The sequence below is a fragment of the Homarus americanus genome, unplaced genomic scaffold (genome assembly GCF_018991925.1).
Source record: "Homarus americanus isolate GMGI-L3 unplaced genomic scaffold, GMGI_Hamer_2.0 scaffold23617, whole genome shotgun sequence".
Taxonomy (NCBI): Eukaryota; Metazoa; Arthropoda; class Malacostraca; order Decapoda; family Nephropidae; genus Homarus; species Homarus americanus.
In genome coordinates, this window is record NW_024720711.1 from 4,642,081 (window position 1) to 4,666,223 (window position 24,143).

Here is a 24,143-nt window from a genome sequence, read left to right on the forward strand (position 1 = left end):
GCCATAATGGATGTTTATAATGTACCAGAGGCTGACTTTGGTAGTGAGTACAGTAGTATGTAAGTGGAGTGCTGTGGGGAGAGTACCAATTGTTTGGTGTTTTGAATGCCCAATTAGGGCAAAGTTTCAGAGTACCACTGTACAAATATGAAGGCAAACATTGTATAGGTGATAAGTCTATCATCTTAACTGAGATTTTCAACATGTACAATTGTGGAGAAAAAGAATTATGCAGGCAGGGAGGGAGAGAGGTGGTGTATGGGGGGATAGAGGTAGGTGGAGACTTGGCAATTAAAAGTCTGTGATTTTCTTTCCACACCACAAATAATTTTTTTAGTTTAATTATGAAGCAGGCACAGCTTACACTTTCTCCATGCCAAATTCTTTTTGTCCACAACTGCACTTCCAGATACTGTATGAGCTCAGTTTCCATATGAGCCAGGTGATGACTGCTGCCACATAACTTGAAAATATCATACTAGTGGCCATAACTTACTTAGTTAAATATTTTTCAAAGAAAACCTTATCATTAGGTGAAGAATCTGTGCGGCTGAGAAGACCCGGCCTGGTACAGCCTCCAAGGGTGGAAAATGCCAGTAGTAGTGACTCCCGGGGGTCTGATGGGGCTCCTGTAGCCCCTCCGAGAATTAAGAGGAATTCGTCCGCTGGATTGCCTCGGCATAGTGCTATCGACTCGTCTCCCTTTATCCATAATGAATGGCGTTGTAAGTACTATAATTTCATTCAGTTTGTGCACCATCATTTTCATGAGAGAGAGGGATTTTATGTCAGTGTCTGTGTAATATATTATGGATCATCTGCGGTGGTACAAGGTGAAGTGTATCCCTGACAATATGGTTTAAGTTATCATTGGTGTTTTATCATCTTGTCACTCCAGTAAAGTACTGTACTTGGGTGACAAGACATTATACACAATCTATATGTTAGGAAGAACAGAATGGTTGATGCAGTAAAGATTATACATATACTATTGTATATTCATGTCTTAAAGCTGATGGGTTTGAATTGAAAATACAGTATTAATAAATCAATATACCCTGTATAACATTTTATACACCCATATGTACTCAGACACATCCCAATACTCGTACTACTGTACATTACATCACTGACTGGTTGAATGCTCATGTGTGATGCTTGCCAAAACCTAATAACAATTACGTAGACTTAGTGATACATAATAAGAATGTACATAACAAGTGTCGCTGTGATCAATGCAATATAATGTAATGTGTTTTGCAGTAAAAATAGATCATATAGTGTAACCAAGAGTATACACAATACAAAGAAGGTGCATGATGTTACACCAGTGCGATGTTGCACCAGTGCAATGAGTAGTAATGGGAGGGACTGTAACTTTGTCAACTCTCTATGCAACTATGCAGTTTTCTCTTGGAAATGGAAATGCCAAAACTCAGCTTTGAAAACTCACAGGAAGTGAGTACAGAACTTAATGTTGGACAGCAAGTGAAATAATACCAATGATCAGTAGGACTAATATTTATCAGAATTACAACATTCTGACCCCGATCCTGTATTAACATGTTGAAGTGTTTCTGTAGACATCCTCGAAATTTTAGTTTTTGTACACAGTACAGGTATATAATTGTATTGTATCATAATAGGCAAAGTGTGCACAGATAATAATGCACATAGCATAGGCTGATGTGTGGGGGAGGTGAAGGTTGTTGGGAATAAGATTGTGTGACATAAATTGGCCACTCAGTGTATATACTGTAGGTGACAGTAGATACAGTACTTTGGAAAACCCATATACCCCTGTAAAGAGTTAAGACATAATTATGGTGTCTAGTTTCTACATTGAAATATAAAGCATACTGTACTGTACTGTATTTTTATTTAATATTATGTGTTAAGATCCAGTTACATATTCTGGATTAATTTAGTGGGTTTAATTCTTGTTAAATCCATGTCTTAACTAATACATCACAGTATAAGAATACTGTATGAAGAGGAAAAGAGTATTGTGTGTGAGTTAAAGAACCCTTAAGATAACACAGTACAGTACTGTACTGTATATTCATTATGAACATAGTGCAGTGCAGCATTATCATGAATTGTAAATTTATGAAGAAAGATATGAGAGATTAACCTTTGAAATATATTGCAGGTTTATCAGATACTCAAGACAACTACCGACAGACCATCCTCACCACCAAACAGGTAAGACTACTTATTATTACTGTACTTGTACATTAATATTGATACTGACTGAATACATATGACCCAGATTCTGAAACATTACTCATTTTTAGAGATAAGTGCAACCTGTTAATGCATGAAATTTTATTATATAACTACAGTATTTTTTATTTGTAGAAGTAGCTTGTTAAAGTGTGTTTCAGCCCCTAAGTAATATTTCAGAATTATGGTTCAGTGAATGAATGTCGACTCACATCCTGCCATGGCCCGTTAGGCAATACCTTTGACATCCTGGAATATGAGATAAAGTACTTTGATTGTGGGCAGTAAGATGATGTGTACATATTGTTTTATAGTAACCTCAACCTTAAGGAAGCCAGGAGTGTATCTGATCTGACTTCCTTACTTTTAAACTAAACATATTACAGCATTCATGGTTAAGAAATTTAGTTGTTTTCTAAAACCAGACTCTGCCATCAGAAGTAAGTGGCTTATATTGACTTGATTCTATCTAGTCACCCTAGAGCCTGATGGTGAAAAATACCAACTTTCTTGTTTTATACAGGAAGGGCTGAAGTATCACTTCTACTAGTCCGGGGTGTGATGTGTGGCTGGCGCTGGCTAGCAATTCCTGCTTATCTCTTCATGTACTCCATGAAGATACGACTATTGTGCTCGCGCCAGCCAGCCTGTAGGAGCATTGTGGTGTTATATTTTTGTGTTTAAACAGACTAATATATGTGTGTGCAATTGTGCTAATGAGTGTGTAGTGTTTGTGAAAAGTGCAATGTTTAATTCTTATATATTTTGATAAACAATTAAGTTGTTCAATTATATCTTGACAGTATTTACATCTTAGTATTAAATGTGAGTTTTTTGCATTTCACTGCTGTACAATTCATGAGGTTTTCCTTTTGACAAAATTAGTCAATAACTCACCAAGATGTCTGCTATTAGTGGCAGGTGTTTGTAGGGAGGAGCACAATATTGCTTACTTACAGGACTAGTGAAGTAGGTCTCCTCTCATTTAATTGATCAGCATTTTTATACTGGACTGTATCCTAGATTCATCAACCGGTTGAGTGATCAGTTTATTTTCTATACCTATTTGTTATTTAATTAAAAATTAAAAGAATATATAAATACTGTACTGTACTTTTGATGGAAAACAATACTGTACAGCTGTTTTAGTTCACAACAAGTCAGGCATTGAGCTCAGTACCTGCACAGTACATTTGTAGAGGTATGTACCGGGTAATGCTTCTTTGACCTGTCAGGAATAATTTTGCAATTCTCCTAAGTTTTACAGAACTGGGATGTAAAACATACCAGTGTAGTGTCCCCCCCCCCCCCAATAAAAAAATTTAGGTTGACTATTTTAACTGTCCAAAAAAGATTAATTTAGCCAATAATTTTTTAGTCTTTACTAACAACTACTGTACTAACCTCATAATTTTGCACCCTGTGTCAGCAGTGTAAAAGAGGAATACACCTGTGAAAATTTGCAGCACTTCACCCAAGTTACCAAGGCAATTTGCGATCAATTGCACCCAAGCAACCATTATTGATTACCATAATATTTTTAATATAATGGGGTCAATATTTTGCATGTGTAGTGGTGAAGCATTTTATCACAAAGCATCATCCTTATCTTTAAAAATTTATTCATCTTCTGACCAAACTTGTAAAGCTGATGCTTCAACAAGCTTATGGATGAGGCATCAGAAGAGAAATGCCTCTTTTAGAGACAATTATTGGTCACCCTGTCAAGACCATTGATAACGATGACCTGTATTTGTTCAATATTTTTAATGTAAACCATGGATATACATGCCACATACATACATGAATACACATATACATACAGAGTGAACCTTCGAAGATTCAGACCCAGTAAATTTGGACAAAATTGAGGGTTTCGGGGGCGAAGAAGCATTCCCAAAACAGAGCAAAGATCATCTTAAGCCTGTGTAATTAAGATGTCAGTGCGTGAGACACAGGTGCCCAAGGCAGGAAACATAAACAGAGTTGTCAATTGTTGTTTGTAGGAATATTATTCATTCACTCTAGTAATGATACAATGTTTCTCATTTTGTTATCATAGGTAATTGCATGGTTTATGTAATTTGTTTATCACTGTGCCCATCACCATTTTCAAATTAGACTACAAGATATGTATTTCTCCCATCTGTACGCCTGGCAACAGGAGCAGTAAAGGGAGTTAGCAACTACATTTGCTAGTTAGTGCATCGGTTGCTGTTGTAACTCATCACTCCTCCCTGCCATATTTCACTGGATTTGCTGTTATTATTAGTGTTTACTGACACAGTATAATAGTGCTTAATGGTGATTAATCATGGCATTGTAGCCAGGTTAGATTCGTCACTAACACCAGGTTACTGGGCCATGCTGTGAGGTGTTATGGTCGTTTTTCAACTCGTATTTTCGGGTAGATATACCTAACTTTCTTCATTTATTTTTACTCGGTTACATACACACAGCATCTAACATACATATTGTCAAAAACGTAAAAGAAATAATTGTCCTAAGGGCAAACACATGAGGGAATATACATTTCTTTGCACACAAGATAGCTGGCTCAGTGAGGGAGCGGGTGGAGAACGCAGAGTGTAGGGGGTGAGGAGCGTTGCTAGAGAATTGGCGTCCCAACTGGTCTCCTTTGCTATGATGAAGCAGGGAGTGTATGCAAATGGTGAATGTGTTAGACTTTCATTTGGCTTCTATTTACTGATTTGGCAATACAGTATTATTTGTTGTAACTTATTTATTGGTATTATATTTATTTATTCCTCACATTTCCTGGTACAGTACTGTACGGTATATATTATTTTAAGAAAACTATGGCTACGGGAGGAAAATACACACGTTTTTTCCTAAATACTCCCTTCTAAAATGGGGGGTGCGTCTTATATGCCATAAAATACGGTACTGTATTTTTTTTTTTTTTTTATAATTACTTATCGTTTTTATACAATTAGTACATTCGCCGGAAGATACGAACAATCAGCATTTTCTGACAGGTGGTCCCTTCTTTTAGTCCAGATGTTCAAGGGTTCACTGTATATTTATTATTATTATTAAGAGCACCCCCCAATTTCCCCAAAGAAGTTAACTTTCAACTATACAGTATTGAAAATCGATTATCTACACTTTTTTGGGGATGAACTTTACTAGTTTTTGTTTGAAAGTAAATATTCTCGGATTACTGTGCAACTAGATGCTTATAGTACATCATCATCAACACCACTCACTGGGGACACGTAAACTCCTCTCCACACACTATCACTGAGCCAGGTGCCTGAGTGTCCAATTTCTCCTTATTTCGTCTCCTGTATTATATGTGGAAAATTACAGTACTGTACTGTACATAAAAGAAAATTATTCTATACAGGGGAGTCCTCGGGTTACGCTCGGGTTCCGTTGCTGAGGATGTTCTTAAGTAAAAAACGTATGTAAGTCGAAACACATGCTATGTGCATACCATACTTTTTTTTCCCCAGGCATTAGCGCACCCGGGCACAAGTCATTTTATGACCCACATCAAGGCCTGGTGGTCGAAAATATAATAAAATAATAATAATAATAATTATAATATTAATTAAACTTAATATAAATTATAATAATAATAACAATACTGTAATAGTAATAATAAAGAGCCATACATAAATACAAAAAATACAAAAATATCAATGCAGGTGCTCCTCTATTTAAGAACTTTCAACTTACAAACTTTCAGAGATACAAACATCATCACTGAGGGGGGGGGGGGGTTACCTGCCAGAACATGTGTTTAATGCGGATGAGACTGGATTATTTTGAAGAAAATTCCAGATAGAACAAACATTACCTAAGAGGAAAAGAGTGAGCCAGGTTTTAAGGCTATATTGAAGGGTGTAGCTGTACTAAATATCCATAATCTTTTCATTTTTTACAACATGTTTGATATCTACAAGAGTAAAGTTGGACTTACAAACAAGCCTCAGGAACGTAGCTCGTTCATAAGTAGAGGAGCACCTGTAGTGAGAAATGATTTATGTATGTGGTGTTGTCAAGGTAAGAGAAACAATTGAGACCCTTGCAATTGTGTGTAAATGAGGCAGAAAGTCAGGTCAGCAACCTGGGACTTAGTCACAATTTTTCTGGTGCCATTGGCAGCAGGTTCTACCATTAGACAACAAATTATGCTTCCAATATCTTCCCAGGCGGTAGTACCTCCCTGTTTGATAGCTACCCAAGTCCTTAGATACATCTAAAATCACGTAATTTAAGAGAAAATAAATAAAATTACGAAATGCAGTAAATAAAAGTGGAATATAAGTGAACAGGTAAAAAAAAAATACTGTAAATTTAAAGTTTAAACTCTTTCGTATTGGCGGGCTATTGTAAGTCTGATGTTTGTGAGTCAGGGAGCCCCTAAATTCTTAAATTTCGGAGGCAAATTATGTATAATAAAAATGTAGACTTGTAAGAAAAAGTTTGGCATTTGGAAGTAAACAAAGGTTTGGCGGTGTGGAGAATGCTGACAATGTAACAAGGGAGGGTGGACGTTGCCTCAGCTGATGGCTGAGAAGCTAACTTGCTGGCAAACCAAATATTTTGCACCTGTGTGTGCTAACATGTTTTACTCCAATGACTTTAAAGCATCACTTTTTAAACATATCAAGCCAGCCCACACTGAAATCAGAGTTCAGTGGAGTTTTCAGCTCCGTATAGACTGTCCTGGTCATTTTACTTTTTTTAATACTGTACACTTTACCACTTTACATTTCCTTTTAGCACTGTTAAACTCAGTTCTATCACTTTGGTATTTGTTTGAGCACTTCATTAAAACAAAATAAAATTAATATGAAACAAATGGTACAGAGTTCACCTGGCCTGATGCTTGAATCACCAGCATCATAGGTAAAGCATCTGTGACCATGCTGTTTGTGTCATGTAAATAAAGCTGCCAGAATTTAGAATAACGCGATTATTCACCTCAAGTCATCCACACACACACACACACACACACACACACATTTCCTACTTATTGTTCACTTTGCTGCTAATCTCATCTGGTTTCTCATGAGTACAAATATAAAATTATTTTCAGTGGCGTAGCAAGACCATGTGCCGCCCCACCACAGCTACATCAAAGCATTTCGTTGAGAAGCTTCCTCGATAAAATTACTATTAGGTATAAGTTGCATGTGTCGGTCATTTATATTTTCAGTTAGTCTGTAATTTATTGTTCGGTCACAGCTGATGATGATCATTTGTATTTTCTGGATAATCTAAGAAAATTTGTGTTGTCATTTATCACCTAAAATTAAACCTACTCTATAGGATCAATGAAAATGTTGCTGTGTCCATTATCCTGTTTACATGTTAATTAACCTTTTCATTGCTAATTATTCTTTGAAATATATGCATAGTAATCATCTGGCATTAGCCTGCATGAAATTCAGTGTTAAACCGAATTAGCTGGAATTTTGTCTGACCTCTCTTGAGTTTTATCATTTGAACCACAGTTTGGTTTGTTTTACAAAAATAACTTTGCATTTCTGACATGGTTACCCTTCACTGTTAAAAATTTAAGGGCTGAATAAAACATAAGACAAAATGAACTGCATGTATTACACTTTTAATGGAATACTAAAAATATGTTATTGAATTAGATACAGGGTATCACTTTTTTAATAATTTTTAATCAATAAACCATATATTTGCTTTGTTTTCTAAATACTGTAATAGCTGACTTATACAGAAGCATCTTTTATTGCAACTTGCTAATTTACAATTTTTTTATAGCCTTGAGTAAAGCAAACACATCTATTTCATGATATTAACAGTGTATGGAATCACCTGAAAATAAAGAAATAATCCATGCAGTAGGTGTACTGCCCTTCTATTTTGTGAACATTATGCTCATCAAACATTCCTTTATCCGTTGATTAACTTGCAAGAATATTACGAAACACTATCTCTTGCATGTAGATCATGATGGGCATTATGCATACACATTATTTACATATTGCAAAACACAAACACTAGGATCTTGAGTGGTGAGCACAGAGCACTAACCTGTGTGGACACGTGGCAAACAGCAAACCAAGAAGTGAATGTGTACCGTACCGCTGATCGTGCTTTGCTGCCTGGAGTCCCCTATATTCGTGGGGCAGGGGATATCTGGGCATGGAAGTACATGCTTATTAATTATTGATAATGTATTATTATTTTTGGACCTATTACTAATACTTTTCAATAGTCGTCTACACCTTCATGTAAAAAGAAAATGGATCGGTTAATTTTATATCTTGGAAGGAATTTTGCCGCCTCCCACAGATTGCCACTTGGGGCAGTTGTTCCACTCCCCCCAATGCCAGTGATTATTACTGTACTACTGTACAGTATATGTGTTTCACATATTATCTTTATGATTAGCTTATAATCATTGTATACACCAAAAATCTTCATTAAAAAACATTGTATTGTATCTCTGCTTTTCTAATGGGAATCTATGGGAAAATTTGCTTTGATTTACAGAAAGTGAATTCATAAAAGGTTTTTCAGAAACAAAACCTTTTCGTAAATTGTAGGGTACCTGTACTCTCAATACCCAACCAGGCTGCCCTCTTAATTTGAACAGGGTTTTTTATGTTACATTTTCACTCCACACATCCATCTTACCATTCTCATTTTACCTGAAGATATTTGATCTTTTACGGATTGGTAGTTAGGGTTAGATTCCTTTATTGTGTAATAAAATGTAGATGTTGTCGGACCTTGCATGGGTTTTGATATGTGGTAGAAATGAGTGTTTATAAAGCTAGAATTATTGTGATCAAATATTCAGTTTTTCTGGTAGCAGATACATTACTGTACCAGTTTTGTGTCTACAGTCTACTTCAACATTGTATGCAATAATTGCTGAAATAAGTGCATGGCTTTTTCCATGTGTATTTTGAAGATTTTTTTTTCTTCATAGATTTCAAACATGAATATACTCTTAGATTTAAGCTACAAATTCAAAATAGAAGTTTTGATCCCCTTTTGTATTTTTTTTTTATAAAAAAATGTTAGAAAAGAAATTGAAAGTGAAGTAACAAAGGTGATAGAATATACTGTATGTGTTAAGGTGTTCTTGTTCTACTGCTTTAACATTAAATAGTCATGATACAAAAGTAATATTTAAAGTTAGGCATTGGATTTTTTTTTTATCTAGACACAAGAAGAAAACCTTTATTTTTATTTTTTTTTTTTTTTACAGAATTGGCCAATGAGTGATGATGAGCCCCCACCTGCTGTTCCTGCCAAGACTGCCGCTGCATACCAGTACCCTGATCCACCACCACCGCCCCCACCACCTCACTCTCGTATCTCTAATCTTAACCACCTACCTCCTACCCACTACTCTCCGTATACACAGCCACCCCCACCCAAGCCCATACAACCCCAGTCATCACACATATTGCAGCATCCACAACACCTGTCACAGTCACTCGCCACATCCTCACCCTCTTCAGTGTACCAGTCACCCTCGTCACTATCGCCCTCCCAGCATCCCAAACATCAGTCCCCGTCACACCGTCGAGATCCTCAGCACAGACTGCCAACAGAGCCAGAAACAATCCCAAACCAGAGGCCCTCGCCATCGACAAATCCAGTAGTATTAACCTCAGCCAATAATAATGCCTCTGTCGTAGCTCAGAGTAGAGTTGAGGATGTAGCAGCCAATGAGAGTAGTTCAGAAAGCTCTGATGATGAGGGTATTTTTCACAAGTTCTCAGCCCCTAATATCTTTAAAAAGTGGCGAGCCAACAACAAACAAATAATCCCACCAATGCCATCTTCTCCTAAAACTGCATTTTACCCACTTTCTTCTAAAGACACGAAGGAGGAGAAAGACACCCAGAAGGACATGAGGGGATTACGAGAAACAAATAAAGAAACTGGATTATCCTTGCCAACATCCCCAAAACCCCTAGCAAAGGCATTTGGAAAATTAAAACTGAACTCAAAATCAGTAGCAGCCAACTTCAAGTCTTATTTGAGCCAACGGGGGGATAAAGTAGAGGGTGAAAATAATGAGGGTGCTGGAGGTCTATCTGGACTATCGGGTAGCATTTCACCTAGCTCGCCCAGGACCAACACTCGAGGAATTCAGAAGAGTGCAAGCTCAGGGCCGGCCATTACTGCTTTCTCACAAGTGGTACAAGACTACAGTAAGTTATTTTGAACTTGTGTATGATATTAAGAAATATTGTTCATAATGATGTAAAACCAAAGGTAAAAATTAAGGCCTTAAAACTGTAGCAGCATTTGAGATTTTATTTTTTTTCTAAATGTATATTTATAGTTAAATTATCAAAGATTTTACAGGTACATATTATTTTTGCCTTCAGTGTAGGGAAAGGCTTATAGGGTATGTATAGTTAGGTACAGTATACAGCTCCTCCCTGACTTACAGCGGGGTTAGGGACCCAAATCCAGGTCGTAAGTCGAAAATGCTTAAATAATACATAGAAAATCTAAAATGGGTGTCTCTTTTTCTTCTCAGCACCACAAAACTCTCACTTAAGCTTGCCAGCCATTTTAAAGTGAATTACAAACGAAAATTTTGTCAGTACACAGTGCAATCAATGACGTTGGGACTCCAAAATACGTAATTTGACAAAATTTTGGTACAACTGAGGCAGTCGTATGTCCGGGTGGTCGTAAGTCGAGTAGGTCGTAAGTTGGGGAGGAGCTGTATAGAAGTACATACTGTTGTGTAGAGATTAAATATTTTTGAGTAAGTCATAAAATTTCTTGCTGTAACTGCCTTGGCCAGGACAATTTGGGGTAAGTACAGTATAGAAGGTGTCAGAAGTAAGTATTTAATGTGTAACTGTATACAGTTTTCAGTTAATGGTATAACTCACTTTCACAATTACAGTACAGTACCGTATACCAACACACAGTAACATTACTTCATTTTAGAAACATAATTCACAGTTCTTGTGGTTATATTTTGATATTGTGTACAGTACAGTATAGACTTACCAAATTAGCAAATTAAAGTACCTGTAGTCCTGAACTTTCCACCAAATGAAGATTTGTATTATTTTATTGTACAGTTGAACCTCATTAATCCAAACTACCTGTATATGGAGGTGATGGGTTGTAATAGCTGGCAAGTCAGATTGTAAGAAAAATTTGTATGGTACATACTGCTATCATGTTACCGGTGCAGGCAGTCCCACCTCATCAGTTGAGAAGCTTAGCACCTTGAAGCAGATGTTTGTTTTTTTTAGTTGATTTGTGGGATAATGTTGTTAATTGTGATGATGTAATTATAAATCTGAATGATTTTCCAAGATTTTGGGGAAGCTAAATTAACTATTATTGCTTTGTGGATGCCATTACGTCTGACAACACCCTGTTTTTACTACCTTTGTGGAATGCGTGTTGGATGCTAGTGTTCTCCCGGGATTTATATACTGTACATAAGTGTTACTTCTATTGTAATGGCGAAGAAAAAAAATTCTGTTTCCATGAAGGAATGATTAGAAATTTATTTTCAGTTAATTTTAAAATAGAAATTTGAAATTTAAATGTTATAAGACAATGATTTAGTAGTGCTGTTGTAAGTGCCTCGTCACCTCACCTTGCAATGTGTTACATTTACTGTATTATTTACTTTATTGTTACTGTATGTACATTTAAAAAATATTTGTTTGTACAGTAATTACAAATAGAATATTTTGTGGCAGCCAATGAGTATGAGTAACTGAGTATGTTTTCTGAGTAAATAAGGAAAATTGGCTATCTGGGTGATTAGTGGCCGGACTGTCAGTGTTTAGTAGAGGTTGACCAATTTGTTTATACTGTATTGACAATCACTGACAGGATGAATGAAATTACATCTGTAAGCGAATTAGAAAAGAAATACTAAAATATAATTTAACAACCCTAACAGCTATAGTCTTCAGATTACAACACTGTACTGTATGCTACAATCTGCTGTATAAGTTTACATTTCCTGCCTCCATTAAACAACTCACAGGTTAATAAGTTATAAGGTATGTATTTAAGATCCGTATAAATTTTGTTTCTGTAAATTACTTAACTAAATTTGATTTCTTCAGTGTTCCTTTATTTTTTCCAGAATACCCAACCCCAATACCAAAGAAACCAGCTGGCCCTCGTGACGTGCCAGCTCACATGAGAGGCTCCACACCAACCAATTCCCATGTCAGGCTTAAAACAGATCGTCCACGTCAACAGTACCTGTAGCCGAGTGCTAGTGGGCTTGGTCTTGCATTGTTCCAGGGTCCAAAGTAAAAGCTGAGACCCAGTTTCCTAAATGGAAGCCAAGGCATAGTCTACAGCAGCAATACCTCTGGCTGAACACTGGTTGGGTTGGTATTATGATGATCCGGGTACCCAAGTTAACGCTTAAACAGGTTGGTCGAACAGTAGAAGTTGGCTATTTTTGCTTTGTCTTAAATGTTTTTATTATCCATCAAGATAAATTTTCACTGTTAGAAAGAAATATTGATAAAGAAATTTTTTGAATGATTGATGACAAGAGGATTTGGTGTAACTTAAATTAGTCTTGATGTTTAAAGAGGACATTCTATTTATTTACTGTAAGCATCAAGTATTGCCAGCATGTAAACTTATACAGTGTACATGTAAATTTTTTTAGAGAACTGTGACTCACATGTGACCTAAACCTAATTCTTACCCAAGCACATTGTTATGCCCTCATTATTTTTAATTCTCTCTTTTTTTTTTTTTACTTATAGGACAGAGAAACAGTATTCTGTAGTGGTATCATATGCAGTGGGGCTTTCCATTATCCAATTAGGTTTTTGAGAAATTTAAAATGTTAAATAATGTTGATAAATTAAATATAAAAGTCCATAATTCTGATTACTGGTACTTTTAACTGCTTGTGTGTGATACCATAATTGCAGTATAGAAGAAGTTATTTTTAGTAGTACTGCAATAATTTACCTATAACACTTTTATACATATAATTTCCTAGACACCAGATACTCACGAGTCCCACCAAGTTTTCTCGAGATGTTGACTTATCAACGTCAGATTACTCTGTAATTTAAACTTCTCATTTACACAGTGGCCACCAAGTTGCTCAGACTTTGGTAATCACCACATTTATTGTTTTCCTTGATTTATTGATCATCGATAATCAATTTCCTACTCCAAAAAAGCTCTTAATATGTTTTAAAAATGCTTACTGTACATATATACATTTATTTAAGTCCTATTACGTCATCAGAGATGTGTGATTAATGTCGTCGTACAAGTTCATGAAAATATTATTTATATTTTCGAATGGCAAGCTGAGCAGGTCATCCCAATGGCTTCATAGAATTATCAGCTGCAGACTGTATTTCACATTCATGACATACCATCAAGTTCTTAGATGTACTTGAGATAATATGAAGAGGTTACTCTTTCATTATCAACTTCTTGCTTGGTGAATAACATTAGGAAATAATTCTCATTAAAACGGTATATAATAACATGTCTTGAGCACTCAGGCAGACTTGAGTGTGTGCCAGAAATGTGACCTTTGGATAGTGATGTGTAATGGAGAATAATGTATAGCCATCACAGCCTGTAGAGCACTGCCCTGTACATAGCAACTTTGTTGATATATTTAATGTGCATTTTAGGTGTAAAGAAGTTTATGACACTTGTATAGTAATAGATGACCGTTTTGCATTTTCACCATTGTTTAAATTGTTTGTGATATAGACAATCATTTGTGTGCCTAGCTGTCGAGACCAAATAGATGAAAGTAAACCAACAAATAGGGTATGCTTAGTTTACCACTATTTTTTACAGTTATTCAGTGTCCATATTTCTTGAACAGTGCATCACTTGAACATCCTGCTTTTAAATATTCCTTGTGGATCTCCCCATATACACAGGGTGGTGCATGAAAAAATGCTTGAATATGACAGGCTGGTGTCCTGGAATGCTGTTTTATTTTTTCTCATACACACTTCTTGGACTACCCTGTATTTACATGTGTTTCTAACCATTGAGTTTGTATAGAATTCAGTGTGAGCAATAACACCTTTCTCAATGATTCCTGTTGTACTGGTGATGCGTCGTCTGTTTCGGAATTATACGTAAATTTCATTTTACTGTACATACTAAGTCAGGAGATGTAAAGAAAAAGATTGGTCTCTGGTAGACCCGTTTTTGAATGATTGTATAGTTTGTGTGCTGTGTCTGTAGAAAATATTATCCATCCCTCCAGGAGAATTATATTATTCTAAATCTTTCTTCCTGGTTAATTTGTTGATTACAGTTTATAGAATAAATAATAATCACAGTATGACTGAAACTGAATCCAAGTCCTGTCTGTGCTCTCTAATCCCAGGGATAGTTATTTGCTGCCTAAGTCTATTGCATCTGTTATGGAGAAGCCAAAAATGCCATGTCATTATTTATTCATTGTATTGTATTTTAAAAAATCATTATATATTGTAACTGAGTAACTGAACCATTTTTCTAGCTTTATTTTATTATTATAATAAGAAAATACCTTCCATATCCCAGTCATATTTTTATTTGATTATAAAAAAATATCTGTATGACAAGATGATATTGGAAGGGTGTACATAGCTCATTAACTACTGTGAAATTAACGAGTTTAGCATTATTACATTGGATCCTACGACTGTTCAAGAAAAATTTAATGCAAGATAAAACTTATCACAGGAAATGGTACCAGTACTTACCCATCGTGGGGAGAAGTGGAAGTGATCTCCCAGTTTGCACGTTTAGTTTCTGTGTGTAATGTGCCATATTTAAAGAACTGTACAGCTGATGCTCAGCTTGTTCATACTTTTATAAGACTAAGTGAATAACTTTAATATCAGTGCTGAATAATTCTTTTTTTATAACTTTTATTATATATATATATATATATATATATATATATATATATATATATATATATATATATATATATAAAGTGAAGAGAAACTGTAATATAACGAGTAGTAAGCATAATGAAAAAACATAAATTAATCTTATTTGCTTTATGAATTTTAAGAACATTCTTTTTTTTTATACTGTAGTGCAGTATAATACACAGTATAATTATATAATACATCATATAATATGATAATAGTCACACGTGTGACTGCTTAGAAAAGATATCCATACACGGTATTCTTATCACAAAATTCAGTCTCGTCTTTATACTGTACTAAAAATTAAGTAAATTTTCTTTGTACGACAATAAGTGATAACATTGAACAGTAAATCGTGCGCCGATTAATGAATATCGATGTGTCATTCACACTCGCTGCACATGTATGTACAGGTAACCCTCATTTAATGATTGGGATGCATTCCTGCAAAACAGATTTTTAAGCAAAATGATCGCTAAACGAAGGATAACGTGAAATAATATCCTCAACAGGGGATAACGAGGATTAATATCCATGGAAATGGCATGTAATTGTGTAGCCGAGTCCCGGACTCGCCACCCAGTAGCACTTAGACCAGGTGAGGCTGAGCTAAGTTATTGTTCAACTCGTAATATCAAATAAATACTGTATACATAATTCTTTTCTTTTACTTTGTTACATGAACACACAATCATTCATACAGAATGTGCAAAAAAATAAAAATAAATAAATAATTATCATAAGGTTAAAAACAAAGGTAATAAAGATTTTTTATGTACTCAACAGTTAGCCCACAGAGCTAGGGGAGCGGTGTGGGGGATCTCTCAGCTATTCTCTTGTCTTGTGTCCCATAGGGGGGAGGGAGAGTGCGGCTGGCCAGTTACAGCTCACTTCCCACAAATACATACCCATTCTCTTCATTTTTCTTATTTTATAGTTTTATAGTAATGTACTGTACAATAAAATTATAAAATACAGTACAGTATACAGAACAGCATTTTCTTTATTTCTAAGCCACATTATAGTACAGTACAGTATTGTAATGATGTGCACTTGGAGCACAGAATCCCCAGTCTTTTCAACTTCCATCCCGAATTTTTCCCAGAGTCGAAGATCGCCAAACCGAAAATTGACAACTATTAAATAAGAGTAAAAAAAATTTTAATTGCTAAACCGAAAAATCGCCAAGTGAACGATAGTTAAATGAGGGGGATTCCTGTACTCCACATTAAAATAATGTTGAGTATATTATACTTTCATTTACATTTCATTCTTTTTAACTTCAGCATCACTTCAACTTTTAGTGTTTAAATGAACTTCTGTGTACAGGTACTGCAGCAATAAATTTAATTATGATGGCATTTTGAATAACTGCACCAGGTACATTATCGTTATATTTAACTAAGAAACTCGAGAAAACAGGAAACAATTACAATATACAGGAAGTTCTCACTTAACGTCGGGGTTACATTCCTAAAAACGCGACGTTATACGAAACAACGTTAAGCGGATCAATTTTCCCCTTAAGAAATAGATAAAATACGGGAGTTACGTTCCCCAGCCTCCTTTTGCCGCATGAATACAATACATATACAGAAAATCATTGCCACCCCTATAGAAAACAGCATACAGCGTGTGTTTATATATATATATATATATATATATATATATATATATATATATATATATATACAGTATATATACAGTATATATACAGTATATATAAATAACTACTAAGTTTGTATTGGTACTCGCCAATGGGCGGAGGTGGTAAAGTGAGTGTGTGGTGGTTAGTGGAGCGAAGGAGGATGATGGCGAGCGGAGGAGGAGGGTGGGAGCGGAGGAGGGTGGAGTCACTGAGACTCTGCGGCTGCCTCCTCCCCCTCCTCCTGTTCTAACTGGGGTTCCTCCGCCGCTGTTTGCTCCTCCTTGGCTGTCGGCTGTTGTGAAGAAGCTACTTCTGCCGTCCCACGAGACACAAATGAATCCAGTGTTGAATGTTCGGTGGACTCCTCTTCTTCTCCTTATACATCTCAGTGTAACAACCAAGACTGTCATCAATGCTGCATTGAACCTTTGAGCTACATTCTCTGTTTGGATCATCATGTATAAGGATTTGCATTGCTTGCTGGAACATGTTGAACGCTTCTGTCATCCTCTTGAAAGTTAACGTTCGTTGAGGTTCTACTTCGTCGTCTTCAACGGGACTGTGTTCTGTTAACAGTTGCAGATCTTCGTTGGTGAGTTCTTCTGTATGGGATGCCAAGACGTCCTCAATATCCTCTGATTCCAGCTCATCAAAGCCTGCCTGTCTAGCTAAGCTGAGGATATCCCTATTCACAGCTGGGACTAAGTTTGTGAACCCCGTAAAACTGTTGATGCGCTCGAGCCACAATTTACGCCACACACCATTCAGACAACTTTCTGAAACCTCTTCCCATGCCTTGCCAATGTTATCAATTGCATGAAGAATGTTGAAGCCACTCCAATATTCTCGGATCATAGGTTTATTTTCTCCGTCTGTAGCCTTGAGCAGCTGGGCCATGGTACGGCGTAAATAATTATTATAATATGCCTTGAATGTGGCAATGATGCCTTGGTCCGTAGGCTGCATCAGTGCTGTCATGTTGGGAGGCAGGAATACAACTTTTACACTGTCATGCAAGTCGTCGAGATTGGGAGGATGAGCTAGAGCATTGTCAACGATCAGAAGAATTTTGAAGTCAAGGTTCTCCTTGACACAGTATTCCTTTATTGCAGGGACGGCGTACACGTTCAACCACTGGCTAAATATGGCGCCGGTTACCCAATGCCTTCTTATTTGCCTTGTAGATTACAGGAAGGTGATCCTTAGAGTAACCTTTCAGGGCTCGTGGGTTTGCAGCACGAGAAATCAGCAGAGGCCTCAGCTTGAAATCACCGGCAGCGTTCGCGCCAAGCGGCCTTTTGCCGATTTAAAACTTGGCTCTCTTTTCTCTTCCTTGGAGATATAGGTCCTCTCAGGCATCCTCTTCCAAAAGAGACCAGTCTCAACCACAGAGAAGACTTGCTTCGATGAGTAGCCTCCTTCCTGGATAATCTGCTTGAATTCAGGCGGGAATGTCTCGGCAGCAACCGTATCTGGACTAGCAGCTTCACCAGTCATCTTTATGTTGTGGAAGTTATAACGACGCTTAATTCATTGAAACCAGCCTCGGCTGGCCGTAAAGGTCTCTTCCTTTCATCCTTCACCCTCTTCTGCCTTTATATCGTCAAACAAGAATCTGGCCTTATGCTGGATAACCATAAGGCTCACTGGCGCATTGCGTTGATTTTGGTCCTCCACCCACATAGCCAGCATCCTTTCCACTTTTTCTATCACAGTGCTTCCAGTACGAGCTGTCTTAGTAGCACTCAGAGAAGAACCACTCCCAGCACTAATCTTAATCTTGTCAGCGTTGGTTCGGATAGTACGCACCATTGTGGGGGTTAGACCAAGCACAGCGGCTATGTCCACAGCACGTTTCCCTTTATCAAATTGGATTAATACATCAATTTTTGTAGCAAGGGTAATGGTCATACGTTGCCTCTTCACTACACTAGCACTTGATGGCCGCTTGGAAGCCATTTTGAATGGTTAGAGTACAGTTTTAGAGCAAAAACACTTAAGCACACACGAATGATGTGAAGTCGTAACAGAGAATGGCTTGGCGTCGCTGTGATGTTCCGCAAGTGAGGGCAGCGCGCCGAGCCGAGAGAGCTTAGCGCGACCAGACAAGAGCGGGTGATGCTCCGTAGAAAGTAGTCCGTGACATCGCAAAACGACATAGTATTGGATCACCGGGACGTTAAACGAATTTTTGGTCTCTAAAGTTTAGCGATGTAGTACCGAAACAACGTTAAGCGAGGACTTACTGTATCACTCAAAATTTTGATAGGCTCATTTTTAACAAATACATATCTTAATTATCATATTGTATATTTAGCCTTTCTCTGCATAATGTGTTTTCAGCCAATGCTTATTTCTTAATACAAATATCACATAACACAACTGCATTACAAGCATTAGTCACTTCACTGTATGTTATACTGTATATGTACTTCTCCACCACAGACATTTCGTCACTCATTTTAAGCAGTGCACTATTTGTGCTGTGAAAATATTTTCTTTACAAATTATCATTACAACCCCATGTGCTAAATTCCCAACAACAGTGTTGAAAATATCCACTGTGTGATTCTGCTGTGGCTGAAATGTTTTGGGAAAATTTTAACGTGTTATGTTGGCTCAAGATCCAGAGGCAAAAATAATCACAGATTTGGATAGACTGGTGGTTAAAACCACATAGTGAAGTATTCTCCATGTCCTTGCTCTCAGACACAGAAATGTGTATGGAGAGTATGCAAACATAGAGAGGAAAGGGAATGAACAGCGCTTAAAAATGTTGGTATTAATTAGGAAAATTAAAAAATAAGAATAATACAATAACACTGAATTATAGTTTGTAATGTCATTTTAAGATGGTAATAATATTAAATTATCAATGTGTCTCTATATTACCTCAGCTTTGTTTGGTGCAGGACTTGAGGGTTGGTCACTTAGATCTTAGAGAACCTTCCACAAACACCTCTGCCATAAACCCTCCCACACTCAAATGTTCATATAACACACTGTACCATCTTAACAACTGAATTGAAATGAGTTATTTACAGACTGATAGTTAAAACTATCATAAACACCTGGTAGCAAAATGTAAAACTGTTTTTGTCTTTAAAAAAAAAATATGTCGTAGGTCTTGGTTACACATTTATTGTATTCATGATCAATAATTGTGATCTTACAATTTTGAAAACATCCATGGTTGTATTGGAATGCTTCAATAATTGATAATTTTTCCTGCCATAGATTTTATTTTTTTTGCAGTGGTGAAAAGTTATGCAATTCTTTATCAAAGGAAAATATGTTAAAACTTTAATTTTCATCATAGGTCATCCAGTAGCTGTTTTTTTTTAGCTTATTACTATAGCCCAACTTAATGAGCAATAATAATGTCAAACTTATATATTTTCTTTATAATCTAGAGCACAGTACATTATGTATACAACACTTACCAAAAGAAACCTATTTATTTACACTTTGGGACTGCAAAGGTTTCCAACCAGGGCCTTACACTATGCAAATGTAAGTGCACATGAATAACAATTATAACATAAAATTTTAAAGCTGCATAATTAAAAACAAATGCAGAGGGATGCACGTAACTTCTCTTAGGATTAATAACATTACATACAGTACAGTATTGTATTACATTTACATTATGTAAATTTTTTGGGTAGCAGAAATTTTTCCCACAATGTAGATTTATTTTATCAATCGTACTCAACTCACAGCATGCTGGGGTGGGAGAGGTTAAACAGCCGACCAAGAACTTGTATAAATTGATTAATCCTTTTCTTGAGAGGCATAATACACTTTCTTCCAACCCATGTTGCTGGTAACTAAGTAAGAGTGATAGGTAGATTATTAAAAAATGCACCACAGAAAGTTTTACACAAAAGTTACTTATTCAAATATAAACTTGTCCGGTGACATTATATTGATTAATGAGAATTTATGTACTGTATACAGCATTTCTGTTATTATCAGTTCAACCGCGATTTTGTTAAATAGTCTACTCTGCCACATACAGGCATCATTGAGAAATTATGAAAAAATGCTCAGTGTTGTACTGTACATACGAAGTCCTTTTAATGAGAACTTGCTTGACTTACCTAAGTTGGTTCTGTGCATAAGGCAAGATGTTTGTTTGCTTGTGCCCGCTACACACAAGCTTCTGAGTGAATCTGAATATGGCGGCAAATTTTTCCTTTTAAATGATAGTCTTCTTAAGTAATGACTACTAAGTGTGATATTTTAATGTCTGATTACTCTGTACATATAATCTTAATCACGATAATTAAAATTTTGTTGTACAATTCATGTTATAAAATGCTTTCTTCTGATATAAATTTGTTTTATTACCCAAATATATGTGTCACAATAATGATACTGTAAAAAGTTTTGAAAAAGAAATATTAATTTAGAGGAAACTACAGTTCTTGGGCCATTATTTTACCTTACAGCCACCTCCAGCCCATTGTGCACTCCTGGTTAAGACTGCCCCCCCCCCCCCTAAAGATTATCAAATACTATAGAACCAGTAATTAGATAAACCTGCACACAAACTTCTAAGTGTTACAGAATCTTGTACAGTAACATGTCCTTACCAAAAATATCTTCATCCATACTTTACTCAACAAAGTTTTCCCTCCAGTTTGATCAAAGTATTGTCGAGATATTATCTAAGAACAATGGCATCACACCCCCCTCCATGAATTCTCGTGTCTTCAACTAAATCTGATTTAAAAGAAAACTTAAGACACCCTAAACACTGAAATGACTTATCTCCAGAATGAACTCTCATATGTTCTTGAAGTGTATTTTTTTTTATAAAACTTTTTCTCACTCTGGATACTGAACTGAATTCTCTCCAGTATGAAGTCTCGTATGTTTTATAAGGCAAGATTGTACTGAAAATATTTTATGACTTTCTGGACAATGAAATGGTTTCTCTCCTGCGTGAACTCTTACATGTTCTACAAAATGATATTTTCATGTGAAGTGTTTATGATAATATGAACACTGAAATGATCTCTCTCCTACGTGAACTCTCATATTTTTTCTAGCTCAGATTTTACTGAAAATTCTTCATGACATTCTGAACACTGTAATGATGGTTCTTCTAACTGAAGTTCCATTACAAAATCATATAACTCAGGAGTATGATTCTTTGTTTTACTTAACAAACACTTCACCTTTCCCAGTATGGTAAAATGTCTTGTAAATTCTAATCATATATTGTACTGCCTTACACAAAACAATAAAATGTAGTAAGCTTAATAGCTTATGTAGCAAAAGTGATAAAATGTCACACATGTAATAATACTCTTTCTTCCATGCTGTCCAAATAAGAGCTGTGAATACAATGGGTCAAGTCTGTAATAATATTATTATGTTATTAATGGCAGCAGTTGAGTGAATACAGCACTCACCTCCTGCTCCTGGGGTCGGGGGTTCAATTCCAGGGCACTTCCAGTTCACCCAGCTGTAAATGGGTACCTAAGTTTACAACTTGGGGAAGTGAAGGCAGTTGAGTGTAGTAACGGCCATGCTGCCGCCTCCTTGTGTATCAAAGTATACAGTGTGCTGTATCTACACTGTTCCTAATGGGTAGTCATGCCTATGGAACCCACTCTCACTTTACAATGGGAGCATTACTATCATTTCCCCGAAAACTAACTGAATCTTACATTAAAAATATATATATATACACCATAAGTTTTTCTGTTTAATATACCAGGGATCTGGGGGTGGAGCCCCTGTTTAAGGAAGTTAGGTAAGGTTAGGTAGTTTTGTTTGGCTAGGACGCCAGGTGTTTTTCATACTCACAAAGGTTAAGTTACGTTTATTTTAGAAATAACCATTTTTAACACATTTGCACAAACTATAACAGTGTCCACTATAAAAAACTGAATATCCAGCCTTTTTTAAAATCGTTTAAATTAAATTTCGGCCGCGGGTTAGTCATCAATAATTACCGTTCAGCCCATACTCATCTTACGAGCTGTTGCGCAAAAGGATTACAGAGGTCACAAAAGTAACCAACCCCAGCGGTCAGGATATTTAATATTTTGACCGCTGGAGTATTATGGTACAGTATTGAATGTTACAGAGTATTTCAAATAAATTCTTTGTTTAGTTCTGTACATAGAGGGTGACTTATTCGCTACTGTGTGAGCCAATACGCAAGGAATATACTGTACTTGGTACAGATTCAAAGAAAAGTAACAGACGTGACCGATCGCCCAAGTGGCTAACGAGCCGATCAGTGGTGAAGAGGATAAAAGTAAAAGTAAAACCGCCACTTTATAAACAGAATCGCCGCAACATCAACAAACTAGATTGCAACGTTATTTCAGATTAGAAAATTACAGTGACAGATCTTATTTTAAAAATTTCCATATTAATTATTTAATTTATAATTTCATATTCAGATTAATTTATAAATAAGATTTTCTTTCGGAGAAAAAGTTTGTTTACAATTGGAGCCGCAGACTCGCAGGGGACTGTCCGAGTGACGGTGTAACAGTTAAAGTGAAGCGTTAGGTAAAAATGAAGTGCCAGACGTACGACTCATTCGGACTACGGCGGACAGGGGCCGGTCGGCGTTTCTCCTCAGTTCGCCTCAGTTGAAGTCAGTTCTGTGTTGGTGATGGACATGCATTCCTGAAGCGTACGTGTTTACGTTTGGTATAGCTTAAATCATATTATTTTAATTAAGATTAATGAGTGTTACCCCAAGGTCAGGATATTGTGTGTATGATATTATGGTAATACAGTTCAGTGAGTGCTACCTTAAGGTTAGGATGTTGTAACTTGTGAGTGCTCCTTTATCATGTTGGCGTCTACAGCGCATGTGTGGGGGTGGTGTGGGATTTTCTTATTGGCTATAGCGAAAGGAGACTTATAATTAGGCAAAAAAAATGTTTGTCTTAGTCTATGAACAATACGTGGGTGCGTCGGGAGCGGAGATTTGATTTTTTAGTACCAGAATAACCAGATATGGCTTAACAGATGTTGTGATAGAGATTATTTTACGTCAATTGCAGTTTCATCAGAAAAATAGTGTTAGGTTAGGTAGGTCAGGTTAGGTTTGGTTGGTTGGTGGTTTTTTTTATTTATGTGATGTACTCGAAACAAATTACATTTTCGTTAAGATTGATAGGAGGAGGAAGTATTTAAAAAAAAAAGCTATTGATTTCCGGCTGAAATGAATATCAAATTCGTTCGAAAATCGTCAGATAACATCGGAAAAACATATTTTTAATATCCAAACAAAGTCCAGTGCATAAGTGAAATTTGGCCAAATTGGATATTTTTAAACCCAGTTTCAATGAAAAACAGCGGACGGTCACGATCTGAGTCATTACGAGAGC

The 24,143-nt window shown here is 36.3% G+C and overlaps 1 protein-coding gene and 1 long non-coding RNA gene across 6 annotated transcripts in view; one reads left to right on the forward strand and one right to left on the reverse strand.

Moving 5' to 3' along the window:
- The window catches only part of LOC121860757 (mucin-17-like), a 145,558-nt gene extending 124,442 nt beyond the window's left edge, over window positions 1–21,116 (forward strand). For 2 of the 4 annotated variants that reach the window (XM_042358104.1, XM_042358105.1), the window contains exons 10-13: window positions 534–725; window positions 2,153–2,205; window positions 9,455–10,409; window positions 12,335–21,116. In XM_042358104.1, coding sequence (XP_042214038.1) covers window positions 534–725; window positions 2,153–2,205; window positions 9,455–10,409; window positions 12,335–12,462 — 1,328 coding nt within the window. In that variant the 3' untranslated portion in view covers window positions 12,463–21,116. Of the gene's footprint in view, window positions 1–533; window positions 726–2,152; window positions 2,206–2,749; window positions 2,853–7,297; window positions 7,382–9,454; window positions 10,410–12,334 lie in introns of those variants that run through there. The other 2 variants (XM_042358106.1, XM_042358107.1) reach the window with 2 other exon arrangements.
- On the reverse strand, window positions 533–23,253 carry LOC121860760. 2 transcript variants are annotated; one of them, XR_006087928.1, is made up of 3 exons: window positions 22,200–23,253; window positions 8,269–8,373; window positions 533–2,873 (listed from the first exon to the last, which is right to left on the reverse strand). It is a non-coding gene; the product is annotated as an uncharacterized LOC121860760 (long non-coding RNA). The 2 variants fall into 2 exon arrangements; XR_006087929.1 differs by lacking the exon at window positions 533–2,873 and adding an exon at window positions 7,798–8,049.
- Between the last annotated feature and the right edge of the window lie 890 nt (window positions 23,254–24,143).